The sequence below is a fragment of the Rattus rattus genome, chromosome 1, assembly GCF_011064425.1.
Source record: "Rattus rattus isolate New Zealand chromosome 1, Rrattus_CSIRO_v1, whole genome shotgun sequence".
NCBI lineage: Eukaryota > Metazoa > Chordata > Mammalia > Rodentia > Muridae > Rattus > Rattus rattus.
The window spans coordinates 88,378,055-88,393,872 of record NC_046154.1 but is presented as its reverse complement, the minus strand read 5'-3'; the positions used below and the strand labels follow the sequence as shown (position 1 = coordinate 88,393,872).

The window sequence follows — 15,818 nt, the reverse complement described above, 5'->3', positions numbered from 1 at the left end:
AGGGGGTGTATGTCATGTTTACTTGTATCCTTAAAGATTTGTATACATTTGGGTGCCTGGGAGGCACCTACATCCTGGATTTGAAATGCACTGAGTGGGAGGCAATGGTATGAAAGACAAGAAGGCAAAGTGTCTGGGATGGAACTCATGTAGTGACGTAAGAGAATGCTTTGATACAATTAGCTCTGACCTGAAGACTGTGCAGAATTCAGATTGGCTAAACGATGAAGATAGCATCCAGAACAAGACAGAAGGCATGGTTTCTGTACATTTTCCTCAAGGATTTGTGAGTTACATTACAGTTCTCAAAGATGCTCCCTGACTCTGTCACTGGGCCTCATGACTCTGTGAAGTGGAATAAACTTTCAGATACACCAAGGCCCCAATGAACAACATGGTTTTTTCAAAGTCATACAATTTCTAGGTAACAAGTAGAGCAGGCTGTCTGTGTAACATTAGCTACTGTTGGTTGAATGTGCTGGGAATTTAGCTACATGCAGTTTATAAATTATCGGATCCAATCATCCCCTTGATCCTGGAACTCAGCACTCACTGGAGTGTTCAAGTGAAAGGATTGGAATCCAGGATTGTCAGCCCCCATTTCTTGTATTCTTCATAATCCATAACCACGATCAGTGGAATCGCTTTTGCCTGACTCAATGCTCTTCTCTTCAGTGTTTGCTTCCTGAAATTTTGGGAAGAATTCTTCTAGGTGGAGTAAAGTTGGCTTGTGAGGAAACCCCTCTTCACCTTCTTATTTCTTCCTTCCCAGCTGTGTGCATTTTGCCTGTGAAGCCACGGACTGCCCAGAACTGACTGTGGAGAATGCTTCTCTCAACTGTTCCAGCAGCCATCGTTATCATGGTGCTCAGTGCACCGTAAGCTGCCAGACAGGTTATGTGCTGCAGATACAGCGAGATGATGAGCTAATCAAGAGCCAGGTTTGTGGATTCAGAGAGGAGAGCCCTTTTTCAGTCAGAGAAGGCTGTCAGGGGTAGAATGGATTCTCTGCAGAATCCCCAGTACTGGAAATACTATTACCACATGAGACAAATAAAGAAAACACTCTCTCTCTCTCTCTCTCTCTCTCTCTCTCTCTGTCTCTCTCTCTCTGTCTCTCTCTCTCTGTCTCTCTCTCTCTGTCTCTCTCTCTCTCTGTCTCTCTCTCTCTCTCTCCTTCCCCTCCCTTACCCCTTCCAACCCTCCCCCTCTCTTTTCTGCCTTTTCTCATATATATGTATACACACAACACAGTACACATATATGCATGTGTATACATATACATATACACACTAGTATGCATGTAGATTTATTATGATGATTGAATCAACCACACAGCCAACAAACAAATCAACTGGAACTCTGTAAGAAGAGGGCTTCTGTCCAGGATGTATTACAGGCAGCATATGGAGTGTTGGTACAGAGGATACATATCTATGACCTAGGAATGAGATCATATTGGACTGAGATGCTGACCCTCAAATTTTGCATAATGAAGTAAGCTGTTTTAAGTAGATGGGTTTTCTCAGTTTATGAGTTGCCATCCATCCATTCATTCATTTATTCATTTGTTCATTCATTCGTCCCAAAGCATGAGTTCTTCATAAGTCAGAGACTGATTAGGTCCCAGAGAAACAAAGTTGTTAAGATTGAACTGTTCCGTAGTGACTAGCAGAGAGTTCCAAGACAAAGAGACATGGGTTTACAGGAATATGTTAAAGGAAAATGCCCTGGAGGAAGTGACATAAGAACTGAGAAGTGGCTTGATGGGCAGAGGCGTGTCTGCAGGATACAGGCAAGAAAAGTGTGCTCTGGCAGTGGAGTATATGTAGAAACCTGTTGATACTGTAAGTGTGCCACATGTGGAGACTGGTTTTTCTTTTTCAAAAATCATGCAAGTCATGAGGCTAGAAGGTCAAACAGAGTCCACAGGTGCCAGATCCTACCAGTTTAGAGGGGAAGTTTGAAATTGTTATGGCAGCAAGAAGTTGTGGAAGGACATGGCAGATTTATATCCTGATAAACAAAGGCCTCATTTGGCTGCCCATATGGGAGTGGCATGGAATGTAAGCAATGAGACAGACAGCAGACAGAACCATAGTCATGTTATCGATGGAACCCTTGTAAGTGGGGAAATGTCCTGCACGAAACTATCGGTAGTGAGTAGAGATAGGTTACATGGAAAACCTTGCTTTAGTCTGATGCTGCTCTGGGAGTCTTGAGTCCAAAGGGAGTAGGTGGGACAAGTTTAGCAGCCCCAAGCTTTGAGAGTTCCAAAGCTGTCTCTAGATGCTGATTTTCCACAGCCCCACTAGTAGACCAGTAGACTATGTGCACTGCTAGCACACAGCAGCATATTCTTTATTGCTGGGAACGCCTATTTGTGTAGAGCTTCTGGGCTGGCTTGTCTTAGACACCTACTTCCGTGTGTCAGACATGGCAGGTCTGAACTCCTATGGAAACAATTAAGCTGACTTGGCAGTGAAAGACCTCTGCTCCCTTTGATGTGTACTTAAGAGAGGAAAATGTCCTTTGCTTTTAGAAATCCCAAATCAACATTTGGCCTTCTCAACCCCCAAGGGTTTGGCTGCTTCCTCCTTGAATGGAAGACTCTGGGCTGCCAATGTCAGGCCTTCTCTTGGCTCTATAGCATGGCCTCACCCTTCCACCTACATAACCCTGCCATTTTCTAGTTTGGTTTAAATCAGCTAGACAGTTCAGTGTTCCTAAATGTGTTTCTTTTTAATGTATTTTTTTCTTGATTATTCAAATTTTGTTTGCTCTGGAGCTACTAAATATCAGAATGGGCAACTGCATGTAATGTATCCTTGGGTTCTGCCCATCCATGTTACCAGTGGGACATTTAGAGAGGAACCTTCCCATGGAGAGACATCAAGTCTCCTGTACCCAAAGGTACTCCCTGACTTAGCACCAAGGATTTAGCTATCTCTAAGTAAACCCCTTCAAGAATAGATACAAAGATCAGCCTCTGATATCCTTCTATTTAATGTGTTTTAGAGTCTATTTGATGAAAAAAGTCTTGCTCTGTGAGGTCTCTGAATCTCAAGATTCTTATCATATGACGCTCTATCTGGAATCCATTATAGATTGCATTTCTTAGCACATTACTTGGGTTCAAGTCACGCTTAGCTTTTCTCTTAGGGGTAAACTGAGACTGTTCAAATAATATTTTTAGGTCTCCATTTTTATGTCATTTAATGGAGATTAAAGTATCTAATCTATAAAGTTGAGGAGTTATTAAAAATGAGTCTGAGTCAATCACTGAGAATGGGTTAGCTCTTTCCGAGACAAGACTCTGATGTACCACCTGAGAAGTGTATTTTTTCATATAGGAGCACCTGTCTGAGCTCCTTCATTGTACCTTTTCTGTCTTTCAGGTAGGGCCAAGCATCACAGTGACATGTACAGAGGGCAAATGGAACAAGCAGGTGGCATGTGAACCTGTAGACTGCGGTATCCCAGATCACCATCACGTCTACGCCGCCTCCTTCTCCTGTCCAGAGGGTACCACCTTTGGTAGAAGATGTTCCTTTCAGTGTCGCCACCCTGCCCAGCTGAAAGGTATTTTGAGTTCTTTATCTCAGCCTGGACTCTATCATTTCTGAGAACCTTGGAGCTGTTTCCCAGCCTCCTTCTGAGTCTCAGGCACCAACAGGTAGACGGAGATGGGTCTGTTCCTGGTTTCTTTTTAGCATTTGTAGTCATGTAAAACAACTTGTACAACCAAGAATTTTTTAAAAAAAATGTTTGTAATAGATTATATGAGTATAAAAATAGATATTAATACCCCTTCAAGATTTTGAAAATCTCTCAAGAAGATGGTAGGGATGGGGGACAAAAAGAGTTTTATTTCGAACTGATATGTCTAGTTGACTGTGTATGATTAAGGCCTAGCAAACCTTGAGAGGTGTTATTATTCAATTTTCCAAAGGGAGAAACCAATTATTAGGGATTAAAGAACCAACCTAAGGTTGCCATATTATTGATGGAGACCATGTTGTAACCAAGGTCTGTCTTTGACCAATGTCAACTAGACTCTTCACAAAGAGAGACTGGGTGGCTGTGGCCACAAGCATCTGGCATCTCTTAAACTGAATATGAAAAATATGAAGGTGAAAAGGAGGGAGTATCATAGGTTGAAGAAGAGGCTACATTTTGGAAATGGGCAAGAAACTGGCCTAGAAGCACATAGTGTATTTCTAGAAATGAAAGTCTTAGAATAGGTCTCAGAGCCCATACAGAACATCTAGAAATACTGAAGAGCCAAAGCACATCAAGGAAAGGGGGGAGCATCACAGAGCTCACCAGCAGCAATTTTTGCCTGAGATTTAAAGATTTAAGGGTTCGATCCTCCACACGGTTTGTTGGCAGAAGCATACTTCTTTCTTGAATGTCAACAACAGTAACTAACTTGGTCATAGAGTCTCATATTTTGGCCTATCATGCCAGAGTATATGTGAGGAGTTATGTTGAGTGTGAAGACTTTGGGAGTATGTCTCTGAATTCTTTTAATAGCAGATGAACTACTGTATATGGTTAAGATTTAGGTACTGTGGTAAGCATGAAGAGTCTTACCAGTTTTTCAAAGGGAGATTGAACCGAAAGGGTTATATGAACTCGCAGGCTTTGGAGGCACTGGCTATGTGGTCAGAAGTTCGGGAAATGACCTGCACTAAAACATAATAAAAAGTATTGATTGGGTACCTGAATGTTGTGATGGAAAAGAAATACAAGAATATAAGACCTGACTTTAATTATAAGCTATCCCTTAAGAAAATCAGGAAGTGCATCTGGGCTACATCCCATAGCTCCTCTTTTTTTTCTATTAATGAATATTTTTGACTATGATACATATCAAACTTTCATTTGAGATGCTATGAAGATTAAAATTAAAGAGGAAAAGAAACCAGTGACTCCATGGAAGGGTTATCCCAAGGAACTGCAACCAGAGGATAAGAACCCCTAATAGAATCTAAGCAATCCAATCCCATTACATGGCTCTGTCTATCAATAGGATGTTGGGGGTATTAATAACTAGAAAATCATACCTCTTTTAATTAGAGGCCCATGTGAAAAGAAGTCAAATAAATTAGCATTGATTATTAAAGCTCTCAGGATAAAGCTCTCAGGTAAATCCTTAAACAAATCTTTCTCTCACTGTTTATTGGACTATACATGAAGTGTATGGACATTGCTCAAGAAAGGTGGGTTCAGGGAACCCGCATTTTGACATGTGTTGATTCTCGTTTTGACCATCTCGTGAGAAGTCACAGAAACACCTTGACTTTCCACAGTGGCCTGTGAGAACCTACTAGGAGTTCATGTAGCTTGGTGTTCAGCACTATCTTGTACTCAGATCCTTGTTCTGAGGTTTCCACTTGAACCTGCTGTCAGCAAAGACTACGAGTTGTCCTCCCTCTTTGAGGTTCTTGATGGTAGTTCCCTTAACACCCATTTCAATAAATTATAAAAAAACCCTTTTCTTCTATTATATTTTTTGCTTTGTTTTTTCCTTCTACCCTTTAGATTTCCTTTCTTTACACTATGTTGTGGGTGTGGATGTGTGTATGCAGGAAGCAATGACCATGGAACAGAAATTTCCATGTCTGATCCAGCAAAACAGCTCAATGGATAACTTCCACATGGTGACATACATGTGTCCATACATATCACACACATGCACATGCAAATGTGCAAGAAATAAAGAAGATGCAGTAGCAGGTTAAAAATAAAAAATGTCCAGATATACTGGTTTTGTCCTCTGCGAGATATTTGATCTTAGCTGAGCAACTTTGCTCCTACGACCCAACACATTCCTACTTAAAAGATAAGCTTAGGAGTGGTCACCATCAAAGAGTCATTAGTGGATGAAAAACTGTCATTTATAAGATGGCTGCCCTGGAGGATGTTCTTCCTAAAGACTCAGTTTTCCCTTGACATTGGAGCACTAGGTGATTGTTCCACTCGTACTTTTCCTGTGCTATCTGTGGCTAGCAACCATGCACCATATTTTATTCTGTATGAAGCTCTTAGGCAACAATATCATCTTCAGAAGAGGTCATATCATTCAGGACAATCCAACCCAAGTAGCACAATCCCCCCTTGTCCTCTATTTCAGGTGAAATATTGCTTTAGTCCAAGTATCTCTTCGAGATTTCTGCAAAACAGCATGAGAGGTCGAGGTTTTAAGATCATTTATGCCAAGATTTTGGATACTGTGGTTGTTGGCATTTCTCAAAAAACTTTGTAAGCATAGGTCAAATTTATAAAATTGCACGAGAAGAGAAGTCCTTTCAAATTCTGGAAAGGCAACTTTAAAACGAATACCATAAATATTGAATTAATGGATTGCAATATATTAGTTTTATTGCCTAGTGAATCTCAACTCAAATGATAGGTGCATTTACTATTAAATTGGGTGCACAGCTTCTGAAGTAAGCATGTCTTCATACTACAAACTCTCTGTGGAACATCTACTTTCTATTTCTATCCTGTGACTTTTTTCTCTCTGCTTTTCATGTGAGCTTTTAAAACCCATTCAATGCACTGGTTTCCAAAGGATAACCTATTCTATGTAATATTTTCTGATTTCTTGTGTTTGACTGAAAATGAGGTGAGTGTGGAGGATAGTGTACCAACATGTAGCCTCCTTGTTTTCCAGTGACATAGTTTTCCTATGTCTCACACTTGCCTTTCTCCATCCATGTTTGCACAGAAGTAAGTAGATTCCTTTATTTCCCATCTTAGGAAGAATTTTCCATCAATGATCCTTGAAAACAACTGCTTTATAGGACATTCTTCCTCTATATTTAATATTGGGGAAGAAAGATGGGTTACCTTAGTAAAGGAGTCTACATGTGAGGTGAGAAGCTGGGTTAGTGGTAGCATTCTACTGTGTAGCTGATTCGCCACTGATTTAAGTCCTTTACTCCATAAGCCTTTCATTGAGTGCAGCTTTGCAGTTTTTCTTTGGGCAGGTTCGTCAGTAAGAGTTCCAGTGTGGTTGAAGAGTCCGACAAAGCTTCTCAGAATGTCAAGTCTGACATAGTTTTAACTTCTTGGCATCCTAGTAACCTAGAGATATACATTTAGATTAGCTGTTTCTCTTGTTATCTCTTTGAATTCTTTATCTTTTTCCTTACTTTTTCAAGGTCCATATGTAGCTGAGACTCTCATAAATTACTTTTCATAAATCAGCCTGAAGTCCTTTGTGCCGTTTCCTGCCCTACTGGACTCTGACTCTCTGTCTCTCTCTCTGTCTCTCTCTGTCTCTCTCTGTCTCTCTCTCTCTCTCTCTCTCTGTCTCTCTCTCTCTCTGTCTCTCTCTCTCTCTCTGTCTCTCTGTCTCTCTCTCTCTCTCTCTCTCTCTCTCTCTCTCTCTCTCTCTCTCTCTCTCTCTCTCTCTCTCTCTCTTCTCTCAAGCTGAATTCTTGTTCTCTACAAACTGTGAGGTATCGATATCCTTTCACATCATAAAATGTTCAACTTAAAAAGTTGACCAAGAACTCAGAAGTAGGTTTTGAATAGGACTAGAGAGGCTGAACAACTCTTTCAAATTCAAAAATAAATTAATGATGCTTCATTCATGCAACAAATGGAAATTGGAGAAGTACTATATACTGGACCGTAGGCTAGGCTCTGAGAATGAAGAATGAGCAAAACATAGCCCCTTATCTTAGAACCTCTACAGTGACCACACCATATAGCAAACATGAAAAAGACAAAAGAAAACAAAAACAAAACAACCAACCACAACAAAGCAGGTTGAAGTTATAATAGTTCACTTCATGAATCTAATATAATGGCAATTTCAATGCAAGGTTTCCATGCACACACTCTGATGTCACATATTTTGGGGAGACAATATGATGTTTGATCCTGCTGTAAATTGGGCCTTGATCAAAACAGGGTTATTGCTCTGCCAAATGCTTTAAACATTTATAATTTCCTTGTGCTAAGAATATTCAAAATCATTTCTTCTCATTATGTTGGAATGTGCAGCATGGCATTATCCACCACAGTCACCCTACTGTGCTTAGGATACAAAAACTAATTTTTCTTTGAAAGCGCTCTCAAAGGAACTTGGTCTACTGTATAATCTTTTAAGAAAGGTTATCACAATGAACACTACTCTTCTGTCACTACTGAATGTTTGTAGTTCTTTCATGCACTCTAGAGAGTGGATTTTCCCTAAACACACTGGGAGACAGACTAAGCAAGACTAATTTGCTGACTTTAAAAGATCATACATATATACATATAAGTAACAATAATTAATGGAAAATATGCCATTTATTTTGAAAAAGAGCAAGGAGGGATACACATACGTGGAGTGTCATGGGAAGAAAAGAGAATAGGGAAATGGCAATTATATTATAGTTTCAAAAATAAAAGAAATAGTTAAAAATAAAGCTTATAAGATGAGCAGTGTCTTGAAAGATGGATCAGTTAGGAACACTTCGTGATCTTCAGAAGACCCAGATTAGATTCCCAAAACCCACAAAGTGGTTCACAAACATCGATACCTGCAGTTACAGAGGATATAACATCCTGTTCTGTCCTCCATGAGCACTAGAGATACACATCATAAACATTACACTTGCAGGCAAAACACTAATACAAATAAATTAGAATAAAATTTGATTTATTTACACACATAAACATAAATACATCTTAAAAAATTAAAAACAATGAACAAATGAGATGACAGTGTACCTGAACTCATGAGAACCTAGTGTTTGATATCTATGCTTTCATACGCTGCTAGAAATGTCATGTCAGCCTTCATTTCCTGACTTAAGGAACATTCTCAAGAAAGCACATGTTGGGGAGTACAAAGAAAGGAAGAGACATGCTATGGATGAGGTTATAAGTGTATCTTCTATAGCCAGTGAAGAGTGGAAACAGTGCTACCTCATTGTCTATGAGGAACTTGGAAGGCGAGATTAGAATAGGCCCGAGTACTCCAAACTCTAGGTGGTCTGTAAGTCCTCCAACAATGACAGGTTTGACGCGGATACAAGCAGCATTCACTACCTGTTCTTTCGAGTATGTTTTAAAAGCATGTATTTGTGACCAAAACCAAGAATCCTCAATAGAGTAAAGATCCTTCAGAGTATGTGGGCCATTGTCAAAGGTACAGAGTATATATGCCACACAGTGCTTTCTTCAAAGCCATTTGGTAGATGGCTAGGATGGAAATCCTGACCCTGCAGAGTCCATTGGTGTGAAACACAGTTCTGCCCTACCTACCCTGTTCATTCGATCAGCAGTTTGCTAACACCTATTTGCTCTCTCCTAGAAGAACCATTTTCTGTTTGATTCTTTCCTCTTGGTTAACATTCTGCAGTCTTCCTATCATTTCATAACTAAGAACTATGCCCTTCATTTCACAGTTTATAGCATTTGTAGCTGATATAACCCCAACACTTTGGTAAAAGCACTCACATTTTAGCAGTGTTTTTTTTTAACACCCTTGAGCAATTTGGAAAGGACGCCATTCTCACCGAACTACTGATACATCTGGCATTCCCAAACAACTTGCCACAATAATAAATCCCCACAACGATATAGGGAAGTTCCAGTTGCTGCTGCCTTGAAAGTCCATTTGCTTTGATGAAAGCTCAATGAATCATCCTTTCATCTTTTTCTCTTTCCATGAGGTGTGAAAATATCTAGTTATAGTATTATAGCTTACCAGGTAGCATTTTCTGTGGGGTTTGCAAACACCATTGTCTCATGTCATCCAGATGAATCACCCTGACAAGACAGTGAATCTCAGGAAATGAATGGTAAGAGGGGACAAAGGAGTGTACATAAAATTGCCAAGCAGTTTTCTGGTCTTCCTTCTTTCTTCATTTTATCCTAGGTGGTATTTGCCACCACCTTCAAGAATACTAGCTAATTCATGTTTGATGACAGTTTGTCATGCTCTTTCATATATCATTAGATTACAAGCACTGAGTACATGTTATTTTTGTCTTATTTTTGTCTTATTATGTTTTATTCATTGCTTTGCTCCTCACATGTAAAGTATGCCACAAATATTAAGCAGAGGTTGGCTGAAGAATTGTAGGACACTGCACATCGCACATGTGTCCTGTCGGACATTCTTGTCTAAGAGTGATGTTAAAAGGGAGGGAGGAAGGAAGGGTTAATGAGGAAACATGGACATTGGTGACACTTTGATAGACACTTATCTAAGTTGCTATAATTTAATCTGCTAAATTTTGGAAAGCCAAGAAACCTCTATTCTTCCTATGGACACAAAACATAAGGTTGGACCATCCTGTGTGGAAAATAAAGGGTCTTGCTGAACATATAGATACAACCTCTTATTGTATAAACAACTCTGTATTTAGACAAATGTGTTTTTGAACATTTTACCTTTCGCTATTCACAAGCTATAAGAGCTTCAACAAGCTGCCCCCTCCTTTGGCAAATGAGAATTAGCATGCTAAGCACCCTGCATTTCAAAAACTCTCTGCACATAGTAACTGCTCAATAAATGCCAGTTTTCTTCCTGTCACTGATGGTCTCCCTGCCCTGCTTCAAAACCAGAGAGTCCCATGTGTTTCTAGCACTGGCTGCAAACTCCTTTTGGTATTAACCAATCCAAAGAGAATCAGAGAAGAAACACCCATTGCAGGTCCTCCTCTAATTGTCTTGAGTTTGGGAATGGCTCTGCCTTCATAATACATGAGCTGGCAAGGAAAAGCCTAGCTTCTGGCTTTTACTTTTATCTTCACTGACCCCAATGGAGCAAGTATCCTGAAGGCAATCAGCACCCTGTAAGAGCTGGCTGGTGCGTGTGGCGGGAAGTAATGCTCTCTCAGCTTCTCTCGCAGAAATTCTCTGAGCACTGGGTTCTGAATAAAAAAAAAAAATTAGCCTCCTGAAGAGATGATATTGTCACATCGGGGCATGAGGAAGCCAGGACAAGTACAGGGCCCAGCCCAAGAGGCACCCCTGGGTCATAAAGATTGCTGTTAAGGATGACACGATTTAGGCTGGTCTCAGGCAAAAACATGCACCTGCAGGGCACGGGAATGATGCATGACCAGGAAGCTTTTGTTTTTTGTTCTTCATGTTTTATTTTTCCTCTTCAGCATATGAGGTGCAGAATGGTTTGAATTTTAACACAGTGTAGAAAATTGACTAAGCCTAGCTTCCATGGCTGCCTGCTTTGCAACAACTGCCCAGCACTCTCCAGAGATACTGAGTTCTTAGAGGAAGGAATTGTGATTCCAACCTGGGATCTCTGGGTACCTCATGGTGGTTAAAATCCAGGCAACTCATGTGTTATCTTAGATGTCAGGGGACTCATTCCTCTGCTAACCCTGTCTGCCTGTGTCTTCCAGGCAACAACAGCTTTCTGACCTGTATGGAAGATGGACTGTGGTCCTTCCCAGAGGCACTGTGTGAGCTTATGTGCCTCGCCCCACCCCCAGTTCCCAATGCGGACCTACAGACAGCCCGGTGTCGCGAGAACAAGCACAAGGTGGGCTCCTTATGCAAGTACAAGTGCAAACCTGGATACCACGTGCCTGGCTCATCTCGGAAGTCCAAGAAGTAAGTGCTGCTGGGAACACACTCATGGACTTTAAGAAGAACTTCAGAAGGGAACATTTCCAGGGTTGCTGGAGGCCATACCAAGTGGTATTCCATTCTGTCCCATAGAAAAGATATGGAAGAGTGGGTATTTTATTAGAGTAGTGTCTTATTTTCTCAGGCCTCCTATTTGTTGGCAGTGATATGAAGATGGTAACTTACCACACAGTATTGTCATGATGCAGAAAAAGTTACAAAAATGCCTTACACAAAGTACTTGCTTAAGAAATATTGAGTTCTTGCATCACCATTGTGCGGGCACCTATCACTACACACTGGAAGGAAGAGAGAAGACAAGGGGCTGATGGGAATTAATCTCTGTCCCGAACCACATTTGAATGGCAACATGCCTACCTTCAACAATGTTGTTCAATGAATACAGTTTCTTTATTATAGTTCTAGGTTTTAATATAATTATACCATTTCTCTTTCCTGTACATCTCTCTAAAACCTGCCCATGTTATATTCCCTGGTTCCTTTCAAATTTATGATGAATTATTCTTGTTAAGCATGCACGCATATACACTATATATATTTTACTATATATATATTTTATTATATATATTTTATTATATATATTTTATATTATAAGTAATATATATTTGTGAAAGTAAGATTATTTCTCCTCCTCTCAGCATTCTTTAGGTCATAAGCTTCCCCTTTAAATGTTAGCACTCTATTGGTGCCATCCTTGTTAGGTCATATTTAAGCAACCATGTTGATCAGAGTTCACTGTGCCTTGATATTTCTAGGAAACAAAAGTATGGCAGCAAACTCCTTGTTCCTCTGGTTTTGCAGCCTTTCCTCTTCTGGTTCTGCATCGATCTCAGAACCTCCAATATAGGGGTTGTATGGCAGATGTTTCATTTGGCATTGTTCCACAGCTCTGCATTGTGACCAGTTCTTGCTTCCAGTCACGGTCTCCATCATGCATGCATCTCATGCATCTCTCATACAGGCAGGGATTATGAATAGGAAGACAATGTTGGTGCCCCGTTAGTGCTCAGATTCAAATCATGTTATGCTTACAATATCTATCCTTTCATCTTTCCTGAAGACGGGCCTTCAAGACTCAATGTACTCAAGACGGCAGCTGGCAAGAGGGAACATGTGTGCCGGTGACTTGTGACCCACCTCCACCCAAATTCCATGGGCTCTATCAGTGCACTAATGGCTTCCAGTTCAATAGTGAGTGTAGGATCAAGTGTGAAGACAGTGATGCCTCCCAGGTAAGCCCACTGAACCCTGAGATCAAGGCCTTCTTTCACCTACCAACTGTTATTGTCTGGGCTCTGTCTACACAGCCAAGCTTATAAAATGACAGCATCATCATTTGTAGAAGCTGAGAAGTAAGACTCCCAGTATCTTCTTTTGTTAAGATCTCTGAGCTGTATTGTCTTTCTATAAGCCTATTTTATTCAGAGATTCTTAGCTTTGGAAATTTTTTTAAGCATTAGAACTTTTAAACACTTATGAGAAATGTTGAAAGAAATGCATGTATGGCCTCTTAGCAGTTAAGATTGATCTGTTATGCCATTCTGGTAGGCGTGCCTGGGATTTTGATCAGCTCTGCCCACTTCCTACTACCCACATTGTTCTTAAAGCTTTTACAGACAAAGGGCAGCCATGCTTATCAGACATCAGTTGGTCCTGGAAGCCTATAGACAGGGCTTTCTTAAGGTTGGGAGAACACTTGAGAGTACAGTGTAGAACAAAGGAGAACAGAAGGGGCCAGCATGGATTTGAGTTTCATCTCAAGCCAAATGTAACTAAAAGGTAAGTCTAGTGCCCCTGCCTGCCTCTGCTGAAAGGACTGTGTGAAAAAATACCGTTCAACTTCTATACCCAACCTCTGCTACTCAGTTGGACAAGTCGGGAGGCATAAAAGCGAAAGGGAAGTTGAAAAGAGTGCAGAAGTCCACAGGAACCACATTTCCACAGATCCCACCACTCCGGTTTGACCGTCTAGCTCTGCGACTTATGGGTACACAAGGAACAGCAGTCAGGTGGAGCTGGAATGTAGCTGCCTAGACTTCTTCAGGGGTGAAATCCCCACTGTTCTTCATTTCTTAGCCTCCAAATACCAAACACTGCAAAACTTAGCACTTTTAGCACCCTTAACACCCCTTTCTTCCTTTTCCCACATTTAAACTATTCCCAGACATACCCAATCTTCCCAAAATACCCCCAAAGCTGTTCCCTCTGTACCCAAAGCAACTACCCTAATAAAGAAAAAAACACCATAGTCTCCCCCCCCCACACACACACAATGCAGCCTCTTGATCATATCTTTTCTTGTCATCCCAAGTCTCTGGCTTTAAACTACTTTAGGCCAGCATCTTTTTGTTTCTTTGGGATAAAATTCAACCCTATTAGGCAGTATTTCATACTCTGTCTCTACCCCAGAAGACCCAGATTCCCTACCTATCTATGAATCTGTTAAGCAAGTCCCTCTTCTGACTCCTTGCCTTCTACCCCTCTGAGAAGCAGCAATTCCACTATCTTCTTTTGTATTTTTTTTCTATAAGCCTACTTTATTCAGAGATCTTAGCTTTAAGTAATCCCTCCTCTAAGAGTCGTCCATAGGTCCCCTCCACATCTGAACTAAGCTACACATTCCTCCGGTTATCAATTCATAGTAGTAGCCACTCGTGCTAAGTTTCTGATTTACTTCACAGTGGTCCTACGCAACACTATAAAGCCTTCCACTGCCTCTTTCAATCACTCTCTGTCTTCAGCACTTAGGATGCTACAGGCACCTAGTAGGTCAGTAGGAAGTAACAGTCAGATTAGGAACCTGGTGCCTCTTCTGTGATAAGCTGACTTTAGTAGGTATTGCTTCCAAGTTTTGTGCATCATACATTCATACATATCTAGGGCTATCCTGGCCACTCCCGGGAATCACTCCTAGGAATCATGTGGGTCCTCCAACATCTAGGAAGCATGAGTCCTGGAATAAGCAGGGACCAAGATTGCCACAGCCTTTCAAAGACTGATCAACCTCCCTTTCGCTCCCTCACATAAAACTGTTGCTAACAGTTATCCCTGAGCCAAATAATATTCTGGCCATGGTCATGTTATCAAACTGAAACCCAGTCTGCCTGCCGCCTGCCAAGTAGCTTTCAAGGGCAGTTTGTATTTAAAGGAGAGGAAAATGTAAATTCATCAGAGGACTGGAGTGTTGCTGTTTGGCAGTGCGTGGAGAGGCTAGACTCGAAGGAGCAGGGTATGGCTTGTCAGCTCAAAGAATGAGGAGGTGTGTGCCAAGTGGGCTCTTTACACAGTTGACGTTTCTAGTTTGTACTAAGAATGAATTTCCTCTACCCTCAGACCAAGGGCCTGAGAGCCAACGCCAGTGTTCACCTCAGATTCCCTCTCGCTGCCTGTAAACACAGCAGGAACTCAAGGCTTATATGGAACAGAGATTCTTAGCTTTCCAAAACAAGTGACAGATCCTGGCATAGAAGGGCAGAGGCTACTACAGGGGAGAGTCACATACTCTCTCCACTGCTACTATAGGCAGAATTTAAAAAATTCCACATCATTGAGTCCTCCAAGGAAGCCAGTAGGATGTGAGATCTGAGTTCAAATGCTGACATTACTACCCTACTCCTCGACTGAGGGACAAATTCCATAACCCATCAAACTTGTTTCCCTGCGTATAACATGAAGAGAAATAATAAAGCCTGCCTCATAATTTTGGTGGTAGCAGGGAATAGATGCAGGTAAAGCCAGAGATGTGCAGTGAGGGGGCCTATGCCACAGTAAGCAGCAGCCCCCAGGAAGGTACAAATAGAATAGCCTGTTTTTATGGTTATAGCAGTAGAGAGATCTCTGATGCTGAATTAAACTTCCGTAGAGCCTAGAAACACAGGCAACAGATTGAAAGGTAGCCTTATGCTGGCTACTTCCCCAAAGTCTCAGAAGTGGCATTTACCCATATAAGTTGTGTGGAAACTTCTTACCTTGCCCAAATAGAACCTGTGTCTACCAGATCTGTTTTGTGTCTCCAGACATATGTCACTGAAGTATTTAGAATATGGTTATAATGTCCAGGTAGTTAAATATTAAACTATACTTAATATTAAAACATTGTTTTTAATTTGAGGTGTACATTCTAGTGTCTGTTACTAATCCCTACCTGTGGCAAGTAGAGACAGAAAAATTAGCAGTTCAAGTCTAACCTT

General features: G+C 41.0%; 1 protein-coding gene across 1 annotated transcript in view; it reads left to right on the top strand.

The window, feature by feature from the left end:
• Pappa (pappalysin 1) overlaps positions 1-15,818 on the top strand; it is a 188,462-nt gene that overhangs the window by 140,544 nt on the left and 32,100 nt on the right. Inside the window, 4 exon segments of the mRNA XM_032902919.1 lie at positions 773-941; positions 3,399-3,582; positions 11,382-11,592; positions 12,689-12,860. Of these exon segments, the coding sequence (XP_032758810.1) occupies positions 773-941; positions 3,399-3,582; positions 11,382-11,592; positions 12,689-12,860 (736 nt within the window).